We start from the raw sequence: 19,044 nt of genomic DNA, 5'->3' as shown, positions 1-19,044 counted from the left end.
TAAGGCTGTTTATGATGTTCTTTGTGTACAGTATGTAGGGGTGTAAGAAAAAAATCGATACACTTCAGTATCGCGATATTTTATTTTGCAATACTGTATCAAGTTTCAAAAAGGCAATATTTTTTATTTCTTTTTTTAAATGTTCAAAAATATTCATGTAAGACAGTGGTTCATGTATATGTTGTGTTTAAACCCCCTACCACTAGATGGCTATGCTGGGACGCACCACTAGTGTCCTCGCCTAGCAGTGCCTAGCAGTGCCTGACTTTTTGCTAGAAGCTAACGATGTAGCTACGGCTGAACTTTGGCCTATTTTAGCATATAAAAATTAGCTCACTAAGAACCTGGGAACCACAATCCCAAACTGGCAGTTTGATTTTCTGTGTACTGAATTGTTTACCTAAAGTAAACTTCTTTGACTTTTATGAACATCATGTCTTTTTTTAAATATTAGTTTTTCTCAAAAAGCGCATATTCAGTTCTGATGGCTGGGATAGCCACTGCTGCCAGAATTATATTGAGATACTGGAAATCACCCACAAACCCAACAATGCAGGAGTGGAAACTCCTTATGAGTGAGACGGCATCATATGAGGTTATGCTGGCTAGGATAAGGGGCAAAGAGCCTGAGACTCTGGGGATTTGGGATTACCTGGTGGTGGGTCCACCTGACTACTAACTAGTAGCCTGATTATGGGACTGTAGCCGGATCTTTATGCCATCTCCATTTAACTTACTAATATTTTGTTTGATAGTTTTATTTAACTGATTCCACTGTACTTTCTGTCTGCTTAGTTTGTGCTTTTTTTCATCTTTCCCATTCCATGTGACCAGGATATCTTATGCTTTGGCTGGAATGTTATTTCACTATCTGACCTCTTCATCTTATTTGTCCTCTGTGAACTGTACCATATGAGCTGTTATTTGTCATGTTTGCAAATAAAAATTTTAATTACAAAAAAAAATATTAGTTTTTCTAAAATGATACTTTAAAAAAATCCCAATATATCGCCTTACGCACAGTATCGAAATATATTGCAATATATTGAATCGTGACCCATGTATCGTGATACGTATCGTATCGCCAAATTCTTGCCAATACACAGCCCTAACAGTATGCAGAATTTCCTTCAGAAAAGACATTGTTTAGAATTGGCACTGCTCAAGTATTCCCACTACAATAATGACTACAGAACTCAGCAATTCTATCAGGTTTTAAGAACAAGGTGATGACAGAGTGTTGGCACTATAATAACCTGACTGAAAAGCACAACTGTTCATCTACCCAACTAGACTCTGATTCTACATACTGTACGATATCGTTTACCACAGCTGAAGTATCAGCAGATGTTAGTCAGTGCGGTGGGCCTGCTCCAACAGAACTCATGATCTGTCAAGTGCCCGGGCTAATCCGATTACCATCCGACAGTTCCCATAGTCATTATTTGAGCTCGGAGAAAGAGCATGAAGACCGAGGCCGATCAACAGGAAGAACATAATGATAATGGCCTCTAACAGAAGATTCAAATGAGAAAAGATGACTGCTTGATGACGATGAACACAAACAGGATGTCACCACTGATGTTTCCTTCCTGTGCATGTCTGCATTGTGTCCCTTTGCTCCCGTTTCACCATCATTCTTCTGACGCTGCACACTGAAGAAAATCCCTATAAATTTGATTTTTAACCAGTTAGCCACACATGGGCACCATCTCCCCTACAGATAACTGACAAACGGCAAACAATATAACAAGACAGCTTTATGATTCCAGAAGGCTTTTGACTTGTTTATATGCCTCATCATTCTTTTCTTAACCGTGTCTGTTTTAGCTTTGAAAGATTAGGCCTTGGGCTTATCCCAAATGTTGACCTCCTAAAGCACCTTTCATCCTTACTACTTCTCTACCCCTCTCCTTATCCGAGACTAATTGTGTCATTGCATGAACACAAGCCTTCTGCTCTGATGGATCTGCTTTTCGTTATTGTTGAAGGAAGCACATTCCGCATCTGCCCACAAAAAAATAAAACACAATTTTGGCGCCCTTGAACATATCTTAACTTTCTAATCTCTATTTACAGAATGTTTTTGGGCTGAAATTGGAGTTACACACATACATAATGAATCAAAGCTTTGCTTAGATAGTAGATATTTTGGATAATCATTCATAAGCCAATATAGATGTCAGTTAAGAGTTAAAGACCTAAGATAACAAAACATTGGTTCATCCCCTTTTTTTACATTACCACATACAATATGAAAACAATTTTGATAAGGATCCTTATTATTTTACATTTTTTTAAGAATTAGGACCAATATATGTACTGAGCAGGACTGGCTCAACATATCTTAGGCATTTCTTTACTGCAATGTCTTGTTACTTATCAGCCTACATACAGTGTTTGCTGATATGCAATAAGCTAATACTACAGGCTCTAATTCCAACCCCAACCAAGTTATTTGAAACTAACAAAGCCCAACAAACAGCTAGTAAGGTTAAGACATTATCTAACTGGACTATCCATTCATAGTGGATGCTTCCAAATCACATTAAACAGACCACTGGATGACTGCCATTGCTATGTTAGGATGATTAGATTCACAAAGTTAAGGATGTGCGAGTCACCTTGGGTCATTAAAGTCTCTTTTTGAGCTTTAACTCCATGTGGAATACAGGAATCTTAACTCCAAACAGGAAATGACCTTTATCAGATTGTTTAGAAGCAGCTGATACACTGATATGAAGAGGCAGTGCCTAAATTTAAAACTAGCTCCAATATACTGGCTGTTTATAGCTTCCCACAAGCTGTGAGATGGAGACTACAAAATCTCCAAGTTGATAATAATAATAACAATAATAATAATAATAATAATAATAATAATAATGTTCTTCTGAGACTGCCGTCTGTCACAGTTGCCCAACACGTTGTTTCATGTATCCACAGCCTAGTTGAATGATTGCATCACAGTGGAATGTGTCTCTGTTTTGGTGAATTTGGTCTGGCATGGTGGAGTGGGTCTGGAGTTGACAGGATACTGTATCTCCGTCTGGCTCAAATCACCTCCACTACAAGTTATTCTAACCCTCCCTTAACCCCCAGACCCCCTTCCTACTCCACCATCCATATCACTCCATGCACAACAACAATGTGGCGTTCTTCTCTCAGAGGCCCCGCTCCTCAGGGTGCCCCCTTTCTGCCCTGACTCCTCAGCCCTGGTCAGTGTTTCCACCTGACACTGCGTCTGCCCTGCAAGCTGTTGACAGCTACTCCACCTGCAGTCAGAAATCATTCAGTACGCTTGCATGCACACTAGTACCCAAGTTATGGCCAAGCTTGTGGAGGGTCCTGTTAACATGTTCGAACGTGTAAACATCCTGGTTAAAGACATCTGAGGCCTGTACTTCGAAGCAAGATTTGGCGTTAACGAGCTAACTTCGAAGTTAGCAGGTTTAACCCAGGGTTTTGGGTATCACAACGTTGGATCGCTTGTTACTGGGTTCAATCGCCATGGTAACTTGGGAGCAGGTTAAGTTGGAGATTAGAGATCAACTGGTGTAAAAGCACCGCCTACTGACCAATCAATACTCGATTGATAACGGCGTCACCGTTCTTAGAAGATCAGGTGGAGCTCGGTGCACAGAGAGAGAGGTGCGCTCAGAAAAAGAAAAGTTCAAACATTTAGAGACCGACAACCCCGTTAACATTCTCTGATGGATCTTTATGAAAGATATAGATTTTCAGCGGAGAAGTAGCTTTGTCGGCTTCTTGAGCCGTCTGTTGCCAATGCGCGCATCGGTTTGAATTATGTTTTTATATTTTTTATTTGCTCTCACGATCGCTTACCACTGCCAGGGTTGCAACTGGAATAATAGGCTAAAGCAACAAACAGTTTATGGCAAGCCAAGGTAATTATGGTCAGATCTGACTGATTAGGAAGTGATATTGATAAGCGTTGTGATTTACGCATTTACAGCGTAGGCTTTTGCCAGCTTTCCTCCTGTTTTAGGAAGCAGCTACTGTATTGCGTTTTTCCTGTAAAACCATGTCTGTGTTCTTCATATTTATGTTGAATTATAGTTTGCTCTTCTTATGTAAAATATGCGGCTGTGGTAGATGTTTGCAATTGGTCGTGCTGTGCAAACACCGCCTCTTTTATGCGCACGTCGCTGGATTGGGAAACACTTGGTTGACTGAACTAGTTGTTAACCACCGTTGTGACACAGGTTATGTGGGACCGCGGCTTTAGGTTCAGTGAAGCCGGGGAACTGAAAGAAATCCAGGGCATGTTGATCTTGATTCATAGTACAGGCCTCTGGACATGGTCTCATCCTAAAGTTTTAGAAACCCAAAGATGCCAAGTGGGTGATTCCGAATGACAGCTCGGGGAGGTACAGATTGAATTTATAGAAAGGACAGCCCCTTAAGATGTAGCTAGCATCTCAATACAAAATTATAAAACACATAAAAACAAAACATGTTTATATAGACACTTATAGCCCATACACTCAGAATCGGCGTCGCCATTGTTTCTTTTTGTCAAGCTTGTCCGATCTAGCAACTGGAACCAAGAGAGGCGGGACATAGGAAGGGTCAATTGTAAAATCATTTCTCAAAGAATTAAACTGGACTTCATGGTTTATGATTCATCTTCTAGTTGTAGCCTACCTTGTAGCAACACGGCCGCACCAGAACTTTAGTGCTGTCGGTCTACAGGCACCATAAAGCCATCTTAATGGATACCATGAACACTACTTTGACTGGGCAAGCTTTCATTCAGAGATTCAACCATCCGATAAACTGGTACGTCTAATACATTATGAGAAATTAATGTGAAATTGAATCATGAAATGTGACATTATAGTGAGCCAGCAGACGAGAGAAAACATAACATAAAGAGCCACTTCATGAACAAGTTTCCTCTCCAAATATCGAAAAGGCTATGGCAAGTGGCATTTAGTTGAATGTCATGTCTAATAAAATTCATTCTTTCTATTTGTGGTAAACAGTTAATTATGTTGGCGATGACATCAGTGACAAGCTAGCTATTGTCGCCAGTGTAATAAAACCTTTTGAAGTAAAGGTCAGATTGAGTGGGGAGGTAGTCTGCCCACATCAGAATAGCTCAAATTCCCCTATCATGCTAAGTAGGGCACTAATGTAGTCTGGTAAAGCAGTCACAGCCAGGATCTCCCAAAAACCCCAGGGGATATTTATGTAAAGGCAGAGCACAGGTGAGCATTAGTAGTGGGCTAAAAACACACCTGCATCTTATTTGAGTATTTAAGTATGCACTGAATTATTAGCTTCCTTAATTCCAAGAAGATTGAAAAGAGGATCAACAAAATTTGAGATCGCTAGTAGAGCTCTTGGGCATGTCTAGATTCTTAAAAAACAGTAAGTAGACCAGTATCATCATTGATATATTCAGATGTATATGTTTCAAATATATTATCTATATAATCTCACCCGGGCCAGAAGTAAGGGAACCTGAGTCGTCACATATCTCAGTGATTTGATTGGATGCCATCTTGGCCTTTAATTGAATTGAATTGAAATGTCTTTAATGTCCCCAAGGGGCAATTTGGTTCACAACAGGTAGCCAACACATACACATTCGCACAAAAACACATAAAAACATGAAATAATAAATAAATAAGAACATAAATACACATGTACACTATACTTAAAAAAATTTAAAAATATGTGCTGTGACATGGGCAGGGATGGCAGATGACCTATAGACCTATTGTTGAGAAACCCAGTAGTAGTTGGTGGACCAAGAAACGAGCAGACTTGTCTCCATGTTCTGGTCTCTTGTCAGGAGAAGTAGGAGCTCCGTTTGGAGTCCCAATTCTTTCTTTACATAAATCGGGTGATTGGTTAGTCTAGGTCGGCGAGTGGCTCTTCTAGCACCTTTTGTCGTTCTCTACAAACCTTTTCGGTATGCAAAATCATGTTTCCTCTAACAAAGGCTTTGAGGATTTCCCACAGTAGGGGCGCATAGGGCTGGGTGATATGGAGAAATCTGATATCATGATTTTCTTCACCTCGATGTCGATATTTCGAAGATATTGCAGGTTTGATAATTGGTGCTTTCACTAAATATTTTACCAATGAGATTTTAGATAAATTATCATCAGTAGCATGGATATAATGACAAAGTGAGTAAAGGTAAATAATAGCACATCTAGAACAGCTAGAACAGTCTGGTAGGTTCAGAAAATTACATCACTTTACTGTAATGCAGCCTTTAAAAACAGGAAAAGACTACATGTATGCCTTATTATTAGGATATTACGATATCCAAAATCTAAGACGACATCTAGTCCCATATACCAATATTGATATTTTGTTAATATCTTGCCCAGTCCTAGGGGTGCATTTTTATTTTATATATTAGTCTTTCTAAGAAGGATGCAACTTAACATTAGGTTTATTAGCGTACTGATATTCAGCCTCACAGAGCTGCTAGCATGGCTGCAGATGCTTAGTCTTGTTTATTTGTATCCTACGAGAATAAGTCAATTAAAAGGTCAGATCTATGTTAGTGCAATACTCGCATACAATATGTATGAGAACTTTGAAGCACAAGACCAGATCAGAACATGCCACTGGCCTAGAACCATACTCAAGTGTATATTCACATCTGAATCAACCATAGGATAAATGCAATGTAACCAAAGGCTTGTGAATCCCAAAGGCTTTGTGCAGATGCCTTGCACAAAGCCTTTGTCTGAGCGTTGCGGTGCGTGGGGAGGAGGCCTGGCATGTGTGTGTGTTGATGCTATCAGGAGTATTCAAATGAGTGTAATATAATAAAGAATAATTGTGCTGTTGCATTCCGTACATGCTTGTGATAACAGCATTAAACGAGGGCCCATTTCCTGCAGACAAAAGTCCATGTCAGACATCTCTTGTTTGTAGGACAGCATTCATATGCAGTCGGCTTCCTGCTAGCTCCTGACACACTCCAGACACAGTCCTGTTATGTAACTGATGTCAGTCTCCCAGGTCTGAATATGTTAATGACCCTCGCTAATGATCTGGAGTAGAGCTTTGAATAAATGATGAATTGAGTCATTATTTGGGTAAACAACATGCAGTAAAATCTCTGCGATGCTTATGTCTATATATCTCAAACTTAAGGTAGGAAAATCAAATCATGGCAGGAAAAAAAGCAAATTCCAGCTTTACTTCAAGCAGACAAAATGATTGCCACGCAGGTTGGCTTGTTTTCCAGGGTGGAAAAGAGCGTGGGGCAAAGAAACTTTCCCCGGCCCTCTGCGCTGGCATATAAACACACGGCTGCCCTGAGTGCTTTTATGTTTATCCAGCTCCTTGCATCTGGCACATCCCAGCAGAACTATTCAGTGTGCAAATTCAATTTGCGAGCTGTAACCGGCAACAGAAGGCTTTTCTGCCGCCGTGATGGTGGAGTGTGCCAGAGTGCGGGTCCGTATGGACTTATTGGGATGTTATCAAAGCACAGAGGGATGACAGGAGAGCGTTGGTCCAAGTGTCCATGCTCGATCCCTTTGTGTTTATCTGACCTACAATAAATTGGTTTAGAACAAGCATCTACTGTACATACTGTATGTTGGATGATCATTTACGAGACTCTACGTTTAGGCTCATTTTGTTGTCTATAACTTGTCTCTTTCTGCCTCTCTAAATTTCTTTTCTTTTCTTCTGTCTGTCTCTGTGAAAGGTTTGGCCTCTGTTTTCCTCCAGGGAAAGTTGTGGAACATCTCAGATTTATTGAGCAGATTGGACTGCGGGACACTAAACAGCTGTCTCCAAACACTGTTCCCTGTCTCAGCAGCGCTGATTTATGTTTCATAGCATATGAAACTTCAGGAATGGCAGGACATGTGTGTTCTGTTTTGTGTGGATGTCTTTGGGCATATGGATATGTAAGGATAAGTGCTATAATTTCGTAGAGCAGAACCGTTTAGTCCATTAATCAATTATCTAGCAATCAATCAACTTTAATAGCCAAACTATTTTGATGATTGTTTCAGTCATTTATTGAGTACAAAAAATAAGCATTTGAAGAAGAACACAATGAATGAAATGTTATGGGCTTAATGATTATATAAAATTAAATAATTGTTACCATCCATGTGTGTTCTCCTGTGTGTATTTGTACTGCAAATGAAGTCTGTGTGTGTGTGTGTGTGTGTGTGTGTGTGTGTGTGTGTGTGTGTGTGTGTGTGTGTGTGTGTGTGTGTGTGTGTGTGTGTGTGTGTGTGTGTGTGTTTGTGTGTGTGTCCTGTGTAAAGATTAAGATCGACGTCACTGCAGTAGCAAATATCCAAACAGAGATAAAACTGTGACGGATCAAATAAATATGAAGATAAAGAACATCATGAAGAACACATACCATGTTATCCTGCTGTAATAACCTGAGCCCCAGAGGGATTCTGACAGCCTATGTATGCCCCTGTCATGTTTCTTCTCAACGGCCGGCACTCAGAGTGGCCTTCTGCCGACCGGAGCGCCTGTTCATTCTCAGCCCCGTCTTTGTTGGACAGGACTGACGGCGTGGTGAGGGGAGAAGCTACGGCTTGTTTCTTTTGTTCCAAAGTTACAGCGGGGGTCACGTTCCCTTCCCAGGCTCTTTCAGCTAAGAGCCGGTATTTACCAGCACGCTTATTTACACATTTAGCATGGCTCTCACTGTCTGGCTCCAGGCCAAGTGGTGGAGGAGGGAGGGGAGTCGGGGGTTAAGGGAAGAAGGCAACCATGAAGAATCAGGGTTAAAGAGAGGGGGGGTGGGAGCTGCTTGTAAAGAGCTGCTTGTATTTCCAAGCATACTGTAGAAGTTTGCCATCTTCTGTGCTATTTCTTATGGGAAGCAAGGCTGCAACTAACGATTATTTTCATTGTTGATTAATCTGCCGATTGTTTTTTTTTTTTTCCTCGGTTAAATCGATTAGTTGTTTGGTCTATGAAATGTCAGAAAATGGTGAAAAATGTGGATCAGTGTTTCCCAAAGCCCAAGACGACGTCCTCAAATGTCTTGTTGTGTCCACAACTCAAAGATATTCAGTTTACTGTCACAGAGGACTAAAGAAACTAGAACAATATTCACATCTAAGAAGCTGGAATCAGAGAATTTTGCCTTTTTTCATAAAAAATGCCTGAAACCAATTAATAAATTATCAAAATAGTTGGCCAATAATTTAAAAGTTGACAACTAATCGATGAATCTTTGCAGCTGTTATGGAAAGCAACCCAAAATAAGTTTTAACTGCCAATCCAATTTCAATTAATTCCATACTCAAGCAACTCGTCAACATATTGCGCAAAGGGCTTGTTTGCCTTCTTACCCAGGGACAGATGAGAAGATCAATATCCATTTAATCTCTACTGGACAGAGAAATGTCTCGGAGGTGTTTTGCTTAGCGTGGCTCAAAAACAAGAAGCAGGGGAAAACTTCAGCCTCAGTCAAGAGTGAATAACAGTCTTTCAGCATCTCTACATTTTGTATCTTAGTAACAGTGTTTTTGATTTGGATGATGTCATTGGACATCTGCTCACTCGCAGGACATGTTAGGAACCAGTGTAAAGACATGCACGCAGAGAAGTCACACAGGACAGAACTAATGGAAAAGGGTTGTAGGGAGGACTATAAGCTGAAGTAAGCGTAGCGTATCAGGGGAAATAGTTTAAAGATCCCCTTCAGATAATATTGGAATAAGTATTTGTCTCTAATACAGTTATTTCCTTTAAAAAAAAAACTTTAAAATCGTACGACTGCATTTACTTATTTCTCCCTTTTTTAAAACAAGAACTAATGAATATGCAAATTGTGTTCATTTCAAGAGTTTAAACAGGAAACAACAACTTTCGAGCTAGCAAGCTACACGCTGAAAATGGCAAGTTTTGAAGAAAATATGGATCGTGCAGCAAGGCAGGTCTGCTTGGTTCTTTCAGGGAATGATTGTAAAGATTTACTAAGAATATGTTTACAGCATTTCCTCTCTAACTGGGACGTTTTGGGACCGATTGGTGGGATTGCTGTGGACGAAGTACACACAGTGATACACTGGTAGAGCTAATGAGGTTTAACCAATTATCCAGCTAATTTAAATAGCTCACGGTACTGTATTGTGTGAACAGTTAACTTCATTTAATATTGTATGAGGCATTTTCTTTTGCCGGGTGCAGATGTTCCACCAAAACAAGTTCCTTCCCGGGACTATTTTGCAGAGCCACCGTCGCTGCGTCCGGAGCTTAGCACCGCCCAAGACGATTGTGATTGGTTTAAAGAAAATTAAAGAATGTGTAGCCAGACCTTACTCCACAGTGCTGTGGATATAGGACTGGCAATGCGAACCTACACTTGTACAAGTTGCATACTGGACCACGATTGGCTTCCAAACCAGTTGTGATGTCACAAATCATCTCATATGTTCACGTTTTAAACTGAGCTTTAAAGGTGAACACCTACGTCAGCAGACGAATGTGAAAACATACTGCACATACATCATTCTGCACAGTGAAGGCCGAACATCACAGTGAAGTTACAATACGCAAAACACATTTGTGAGTGGAGGGGGACTTTAAAGTTTATTCTACCCTTGAACCACAAGGCAGACCGAAACTAGCCCCAAAAATGATTGAAAGTGTTGATGTATGCCTTCCACTGTTTTCTTAAATACACAGGAAAATAACCACATAATATGACACATGGTTATTACAGTTATTGTGGTAACTGTGCACACTAATATTTATATTTAATACTGAAGAGTTCAGCATTTGCCACAGTCTTAACCATGATCTTATATCAGCGTGCTTTGTTCTTGGGGACAGACAAAGGAAACAAAGGGACGTAGTTGACAAAAATAAATCTCACCACAAGGTCCATTTAGTAGCTTTCAATCATAACACATAATCTGCCTCAGCAGATGGAGTTGCCCAGAATTGTATGCAATGTTCAAATCATCACTTTTCTAAACACTTTACATGTGCAGTTACATGACAACGTGTGCAGATAAAGATCAGCTACTAAATGGACCTTGTGGTGGCATTGTTTTGTCAACTACTCAAAGACTTTCTGTTCTACATTGGGCGCAGTCTGCGATACTCCAACCATGTGTATTTTGTGGAAGCTTGTACTGTTATAGCTGCGGTCTTTCTTGGCTATATTGACTTTGTATGAGGAGTGCCTCAGTCTCGGAAGGCAGGAGGGAAATTTTGACAAGCTGAGGCGAGCCTGTGTTAAGAGTCAACCGTGCTGGCATTTAGCACACCGCGACAAGATGAGCTATGACTATGACACACACACAGCTATGGCAAAAAAGCCCCTGAAAGGGAAGGGTATTTATGTTAACATGCAAGGATCTCACAGGCAACTGCCACACTAACTCACCCTCACACCTACACACTATTATGTATCTAATGACAGATGGATGGCCGGCTTTGGGTTTCACATTTCATCCCGCCAAAGTCTCTCCCTGTCTCTCTGGTCCTTCCTGTGCCTCCTTTATCTATTTCACTCAAAACCCTGTTTTTTTTTGCACTAAATAGTTTTCCTCATGCATGCATCAACAGGGGAATATCTGTAGCGGCCAACCCTCTAATACGACCCACTGGAGAGTTTCATAAATTAGCGCCTCTAGCTGGTGGCAGGAAATACCACCTCATATCTAAACCAGAGTTACATTGCGGTTTAACACTGACACGGCGTCAATGTTGTGAAACGGTCGCAGTTTGGTTAGGTTTAGGCACTTAGTTACTTAGTTAATTTTAGAAAAAGATTGCGGTTTTGGTTCGAATCAGACGTTATTTCACTTCCGGTTACAAATGTGACACTGAACGTGACGTCCCATCCACTACCCCGACCTGCAGAAATTTGCCGCTCGTATACTTCCTCACCTTACTTCCTGCTTTGCTCCTGCCATAATTGCTACGGCCAATATACCGTGCTGCCATTATAAATGTAAATATGAGTTGTAATTGCTGCTTGAACAAAAGACTTATGGTGTGTGTCTATTGTCAGCATCAATGCCATTATGGTCTGTTTTGAAATCCTGGAGCAGCCAGCCCCACGTGACGCGTTCGTTGAATCAGGTGCAGCCATGGCGGGTTGTAGAAGGGTGCAAAAAAGTACAAAAAAAAACCTACATTTTTGAAGTGAAGTAAAGTAAAAAGTAAGAAAAGGCACAGGCTGTGTACATGTGCTGTTCATCTTATAGCACACCAGACCTCAGCCGCTTGGAGAGTTTTGGGAACCTGGCACCGATGTTTCCTGTCTTTCTGTTCGAGACCAAGCCCCCTTCCCCATCAATCAGCCATTAAAAACAAACAATAACACGAGGCCTTTCTGGCAAAACCAAAGAACCAGGTCTGCTTGCCATAAACATTCCTCAGAGAGACACGAAGGCTTGATAAGAAAAAGAAAAAGAAAAAAAAAAAAAAAAATGGAAAACCACCTCTTCACCCTCTCAGTCTACTGCTGTCTGGCTGGCGCACACACACACACACACACACACACACACATGGGGCACATACTTCACATAGTGTTCATATGGATGTTCAGTCATATGGAATCACACTTCTCTTTCACTGATGTTTTTTATTGATTTAGCTCAAAGCTAATTTCACGCTTTGTCCATCACCTTACCTTAAATTAAATTCTTCATTTCATCAGGTAACATAGCAATTATGAATATATATTGTACAAAGTCTGTACTTGCGCAGGAGCATACCATTTTTCCAGTAAAAAAAAACAATCGGCCCATCCTCACCTGTGGACTGGATTTACTGGAAGCAACACAGAGATAAGGAGTTTAGGGAACCAGAGTTCACAAATGACTATAATGGGTTTTAGGTCAAAGTTATACAAATATCATCAAATTCAAAGATCAAAATTTTTTGAAACCAGTTAGTTTAGAAAACTTAGTAAATAAACAGGGTGGCAAAAGCCCCCACCCACGCTCTTCCTTCTCGGTCGCTGTACCACTGCTTTCCAATAACTTCTGATGCAAGTCGATGCCCTGAGTGCCCAGCCAGGAGCTGCTTCTCCAAATCTGCCGTAAATCTTTAAAGAAGCTGTGTGCAGTGATGTAATACGTGACCACAGAGGTTCAAAGCAATGGCATCTTGTCAAAGTCCATTAGATTCACGTCAACTACATCCAGAGTTATGAGAGAAACTGACAAGTGTGGTGTTGGAGGGGAATTTTTAAAATATGACATCATGATTCCATGCCTCTCTTTTGCCTGCAGAACAAACACAGTGAAAGACGTCAAAACTGGAACAAGACTTGTGTAGCAGGTTAGCTCACCAGGGTAAAAACCATGGAACAATATCCTACGTGTTCGGTCTCTTTCTACTATGAAATCAGGGAAAAACTCGTTCCATTTTGAGGATAAGCTATGATACCAAAAGATCAAAATGTTTGCAAATCGTCCTGCACAGCTAAAAGAACTGGTCTCACTGGAATTTGCAACAGAATCTCCATTTCAATTTAAGTACTACTTTAGAACGAGGGATAGTTTAGCTCTTCCCCAAACTATTCATAAGGTAAAAGATCCAGACTAACCATCCTCCAAACCAGTTACAACTGTCCTAAACACTGAACACTTCACAATGATTGGCTGTGAGCTAAACCATACAAATTGCCATTTTTTCTACACCTGGGTACAACAAGGATCAAATACAGTTATCATTTGACTGAAGAAGTTTCAATACTACTTGGTACTGAGTTATTTCTGTCGATACCTTAAAAGGTATTGAGTAGGCCTACCGATACCCAGCCCTATGTGCATCTGACTCAAAGTTGTACTAGCTGTAGGGCCACTGATCTTAAACAGAAAGTGAACCAGCATAGGACACCCTAGCCCAAGCATCTGAGGGCATCGGGGCAACAAAAGCCAAATAAATCTATGGATCGGCAAATTCTGCAAACTCCTTTTTTTTTAAAGTTGAGTTTATTTGTTTCACAGAACATTAACATTTTTTTACATTGAAGACATACAAAATGACATGTGAGGGTGTGGTAGAAACCTGTAATGGCTTATATAAAAACCACAACCTAAGGACATATACTAATGTAGACATACAAAATCGAAAATTCATAAAAATTTTATAAAAAGGAAATACAACTCTCCACATGGCCTAAACATAACAAAACTTCAGCTGAGTCTCCCTGGAGGAGCCACAGTCAATACAAATCATGTTGCTTTGAAGCCAAAATAGCCCTGCAAGGGTCAAATAGGGCTGTCTACTGTACCTCTCCGACAAAAAAGATACTATGTGTACTACAGATAAAACATGTGATAACGGTGTTTCCCACAGAATTAGAGTGTATTTCTCTCCGAGAAGAATGGAAAATTTGCCAACAGATAGGGCGGCCATCTTGGCGCTGTCACGGCAAATAGGGAACAATGTCATTTGGTGATCAAAAAACATGTGAAGCCGCTTGTCAAAATAAAAAGCCATGTCCAAGACTGGGAATGTTGTTTTCCCTTTCTTTCTCATTCCTTGACTACGAATGAAAACTTGTTGCTGTTCAAGAAAGGGCCATTATACCAGGCTTTAAGCTTGATTGCACGGAGTCATTTAAAAGATTAGCCGTCATTAAACGTTCCAGTATAATGTTCCTCGTTTTTAGGGGTATTATGAGAGGTTCCTCCATTTAAAGGGGTATTAGACTGCGAGGGTCTGCAGAAAGCTTTTGCCTGAGTGTGCTGGCACCATTTATCACTGAAGGACAAATGGGGAGAAACAATGATTGTGGGCAAGTGGTTTCATTTAGAGTTGAGCTTTTCTTGAATGCAAAACAACAAAGTCATCACACCCCCTACCCCAAAAAAAGTCTGAAACTAAAACCTGATTTGATGCCCAAAACTGGTGAAACACCAGTTTGAGTTGTAACACAGAATAAAACCAAACATTACATCAGTTCAGAGTACGATTTGGTCCAGGTTGGTGGGCTTTGTCGTGTCTTCACGGTTCTGAGCTTTTACAGCCTCAAAGCAGTAAATTCTAAAAGGGGTCCACTGTTCATTTTAACTGCAACATTAGTCTCCGGATATGTTCCCTCATACACTCTTTAAACGCCTGGCTCTGGGCTTATGACAGCAGTTTCTTTTACGTGCCAGACGGGCCTGCTAAGTAACTATCATAAGTGAAACATTATATGAAGCCCTTGAAAAACGTGACTCTTTTACTGTGCCTTCATTGGATAGTATTAATCATACTAAAAGCCCCACTGTAAGGCGTGATGCTTTGGCACAGCTATAGATTATTTATGTTGCTAAAGTATTGCAGGTTCACAGTTTGTGCCAGCATTTAGTCCAGAGGACGAAGGGTACACATAAATTGCTGCACACCCGTTGCAGTTCTGCAGAGCATTTTGTTAGGATAAAAGAAATGCCAATGATATACCATCATTTGTATTTCATTAGGCAGGATATGTATCAAGCTGTGTAACTATTTACCCTATGCAAACTTTGTACTTGGACAGTGAGTGAATGTTAAAAAAAAAATGTCAACACACCTCATGCCCTTATATCAAGGGCCAACGGCAAGTTTGTGTATCTATCTATCCATCAATACATCTATCTATATAGATGAATAGGGAGAAGAGAAAAGAAGAAAGGAGATGAACAATGGAACAGGGGGAAAGAATTGTACACCAAATAATAAAACCTGAGTAAAGGAATTAAGGTGTTGTCGTCCGGCTATCCCTCTCAAAGCAAAGCTTCCAGTCTTATAACAGGTGTGGAGACAGACATTTATCAAACACAAGTCCTTAACTGTATCAATAAGAAAACTAATATTTATTTAAACTTGCTCTCAATTAACAATACATAAGTAATGCAAGAGATTTAGCTGTGACTGCAAGGACTAAAACACACACACACACACACGCATGCACACACAGACACGCAGACACGCAGACACACACACACACACACACACACACACACACACACACACACACACACACACACACACACACACACACAGAGAGACACCAAGAAAGGATTACATCAGCAGAGAAGCATGAGAAATCATGCTGGTGGTTTCATATGGTCCATGGACCACTGCCTTATCCCTAAATCCAGATACACACACACACACACACACACACACACACACACACACACACGTACACGTACACGTACACGTACACGTACATAGTCACTCAACACACACCTTCCCAAACTGCCTAGCCCTTCCTATGTGCCCGTCCTGGCTGCATGCATGGTTGTCTGTGTTTGTGGTTAGGCATCTATCAATGAGCTGCCTAAAAGGAGGGACGGGGGGTTGACTGGAGCACTGTTTCCCTGGCACATGGTAATGATGAAAAATGTCCTCTCTGAAATCCAGTCCGGCACGGGCTCCCTGCCAGTGGATGTACGCCATTCCCACACAACCAGGAGTCATGGGTAATGCTGCTGTCCGGGCAGGACAGGGCAGTGCTGTGTTTCATTTAGGTTTGACAAAGAATGCTTCCAAGGAATGTGTGGGTCACATCATACAAGTGACAACAGGTCTGATGTCAAATATTGCACTTTAAAGCATATAAAAATGTATTGTACCTTTATAGTAACAATGGATCAAATGACTGTGAAATGTCATTGTGATGAACCCACACAGAATTACCACACAATTCTGTAGTTCCCTTCATCTTTATCAAGTGTTTTAGCTTCTTTTACCAGAAGTCACAGCCAAAAATGGGCGTATTTACCTAAATCTAAAATCTGAATCTAGTTTTAAGACCTAAATAAATGTGTGTTTAATCCGATTACCACAAATCAACTCCAGTATGGGAAAACTGGTTGGTTTCATTGTCGAATAATCTGTTGATTATTTTTTTGATTAATGGTTTAGTTGTTTGGTCTATAAAACGTCAGGAACTGGTGTTAAATATTGCTCAGGCCAAGTGACGTCTTCAAATGTCTTGTTTTGTTCACAACACAAATATATTCAGTTTACTGTCACAGAGGAGTGAAGAAACCAGAAAATATTCACATTTAAGAAGCTGAAATCAAAGAATGTTTTACTTTTTTTCATGACTCAAACCGATTAATCAATCAATATTGGGTGATTCATTTAATAGTTGACAGCTAATCGATTAATCTTTGCATTAATCTGTACATGATGGGAACTTAGAAGTGACTAGTGGGTACTGTACATACATGTGGGTGTACACGGGGCCAGCAGCAACTTAACTTTGACTGATTTGACTCACTGGCCTGGAGCAACAACGCTTTATAACTAGAACATCACAGGGATACCAGCAGCAACCAATGGGACCTGCGTTTAGCTGCCATTGTGTTCCAACAACTCCACTGAACTATAGTACATTAATGCATCAATTAAGGACTAAACACAATGTAAGGCTTATCTTACATAGTATAATGTAGTGCTGGCAGCACTACATCCTCCTGAACAAATCCAAATCCATTAAGAACCCAGACACCCACACAGACAGGGTCGTCAGCGTACATTGCTACCTTGCAAATCTGCTCAAGAATATGCTCTATGTCTTTCACACTATGCCCTTATTCTCTTTCTCCCCAATTTGAAGCAAATTGGAGGCAATTCTGACTCACTCTACGTGCCAAAAATTCCCAGAGTGCCGTGAGTTTTCTCACGCCTGGGGCAATGTTTTCTATGCAACAACTTTTGCAAGATCCTATTGTGAAACACTGCGGCTGAGTTCACGGCTTCAGACAAACACACACAAGCTTTGAAATCAGTGGAAGAACACGCACACTTTCTCTCGCACATGAAAAACATAATACATTGTTCACTTCATACCACACGTTTGTTGGCAATTTCTTTTTCAAACTGTGCTTTGACTTCTGGGTCAGAAAGGGTTAAGTTAGTACAGACACACATGTACATACACACTAAAGATGCTGGAAAGAGAAGAGAAGAGACATACGCCACCACTGTCATTCCTGCCATGACCATAGGGCCACCAACCTCAAAACATGGTAAGTCGAGGAGACCACACACAGACACAAGCACTCCAGAAACAAGCAGTGCTTTACATTACGCACACACATACAATGTCTACAGTAATGCAAACAAACACAAATTCCAATCTAGCCCTCTGACATTCTTCCTGTCATCCATACCAGCTACAGGGGACATACTAGAAGCAGCGCTGTGCACAGATACATATGATTGTAATCTCTTTCTCAGACACACATATCCATAGAAATGCACATACAAACTGCACAACATACAGCGAAACCTACAAACATAAACTAGTGCCGCACCTCTGCCAGGTTACATGCATGCCTAAAAAAAAAAAAACATACATCTAAGAGCACTGCTTTCTCTTTCTCCCTATCAAATAAAGCCAGTCCATAATGCGGAGGGTTTGCTGGGAAACGGAGCACAGCACAGGCAACACTTGGGACAGTCAGGCGCTCTAATAGCAGACAGGCAGCAGCTCTTTCCCCCTCTTACAGCCACACTCCTTACCTGGAACACTGCGGTGGCCATCCTGTCTCAGGCTGCGCGCGTGTGTGTGTGTGTCGTTCTCTCTTTCACTCTTTGCTTTTCTCTTTCCGTCTGTGTTTTAGTGCTGCATCGTCCTAGCCCTTATCCGCTCTGTGTAGCAGAGAGCTTTTCTCTGCACTCTACCAGATGGCTAAAGCTAAATCCACTCGCTGTTACCTTGGTGCAGCGCAGAGCTGGAGGAGTGTACAAGTGTGTGTGTGTGTGAGTGTGTGTGTGTGTGTGTGTGTGTGTGTGTGTGTGTGTGTGTGTGTGCCGGAGAGAGAGTTGGTTTGTGTGTGTTTCAGGCTCCGGGCTAATAGGTCTGCCTAGTCTCTCTCTCTCTCTCTCTCTCTCTCTCTCTCTCTCTCTCCCCTCCTCCTCCAAGAAAATGAGCATATAAATGTCTAAAGAGTCTTTATGTGAGAGCGAGAGTGGGGAGAAGTGCAGCCAAAGGCGAATCTTAACATCCCACAACTGGAAACGGTGCAGTGCAGCACTAAGCGCTGAATGAGCAGGCAAAGTCTGGCTACGGGCTGTAGCTATTTCCCTCTCTTTCTCAGCCTGGGT

General features: G+C 41.0%; 1 protein-coding gene across 10 annotated transcripts in view; it reads right to left on the bottom strand.

Annotated features, from left to right (window-relative positions):
* The window catches only part of tns1b (tensin 1b), a 247,597-nt gene that overhangs the window by 113,857 nt on the left and 114,696 nt on the right, over nt 1–19,044 (bottom strand). Inside the window, exon 1 of one of the 10 annotated variants that reach the window (XM_039817478.1) lies at nt 18,460–19,007. The exons of the other annotated variants lie outside the window; for them this stretch is intronic. Coding sequence (XP_039673412.1) covers nt 18,460–18,480 — 21 coding nt within the window. The 5' untranslated portion in view covers nt 18,481–19,007. Of the gene's footprint in view, nt 1–18,459; nt 19,008–19,044 lie in introns of those variants that run through there. 10 annotated transcript variants of the gene reach the window in all.

Source organism: Perca fluviatilis, chromosome 12 (genome assembly GCF_010015445.1).
Source record: "Perca fluviatilis chromosome 12, GENO_Pfluv_1.0, whole genome shotgun sequence".
Taxonomy (NCBI): Eukaryota; Metazoa; Chordata; class Actinopteri; order Perciformes; family Percidae; genus Perca; species Perca fluviatilis.
This window is presented reverse-complemented; position numbering and strand designations above follow the sequence as displayed.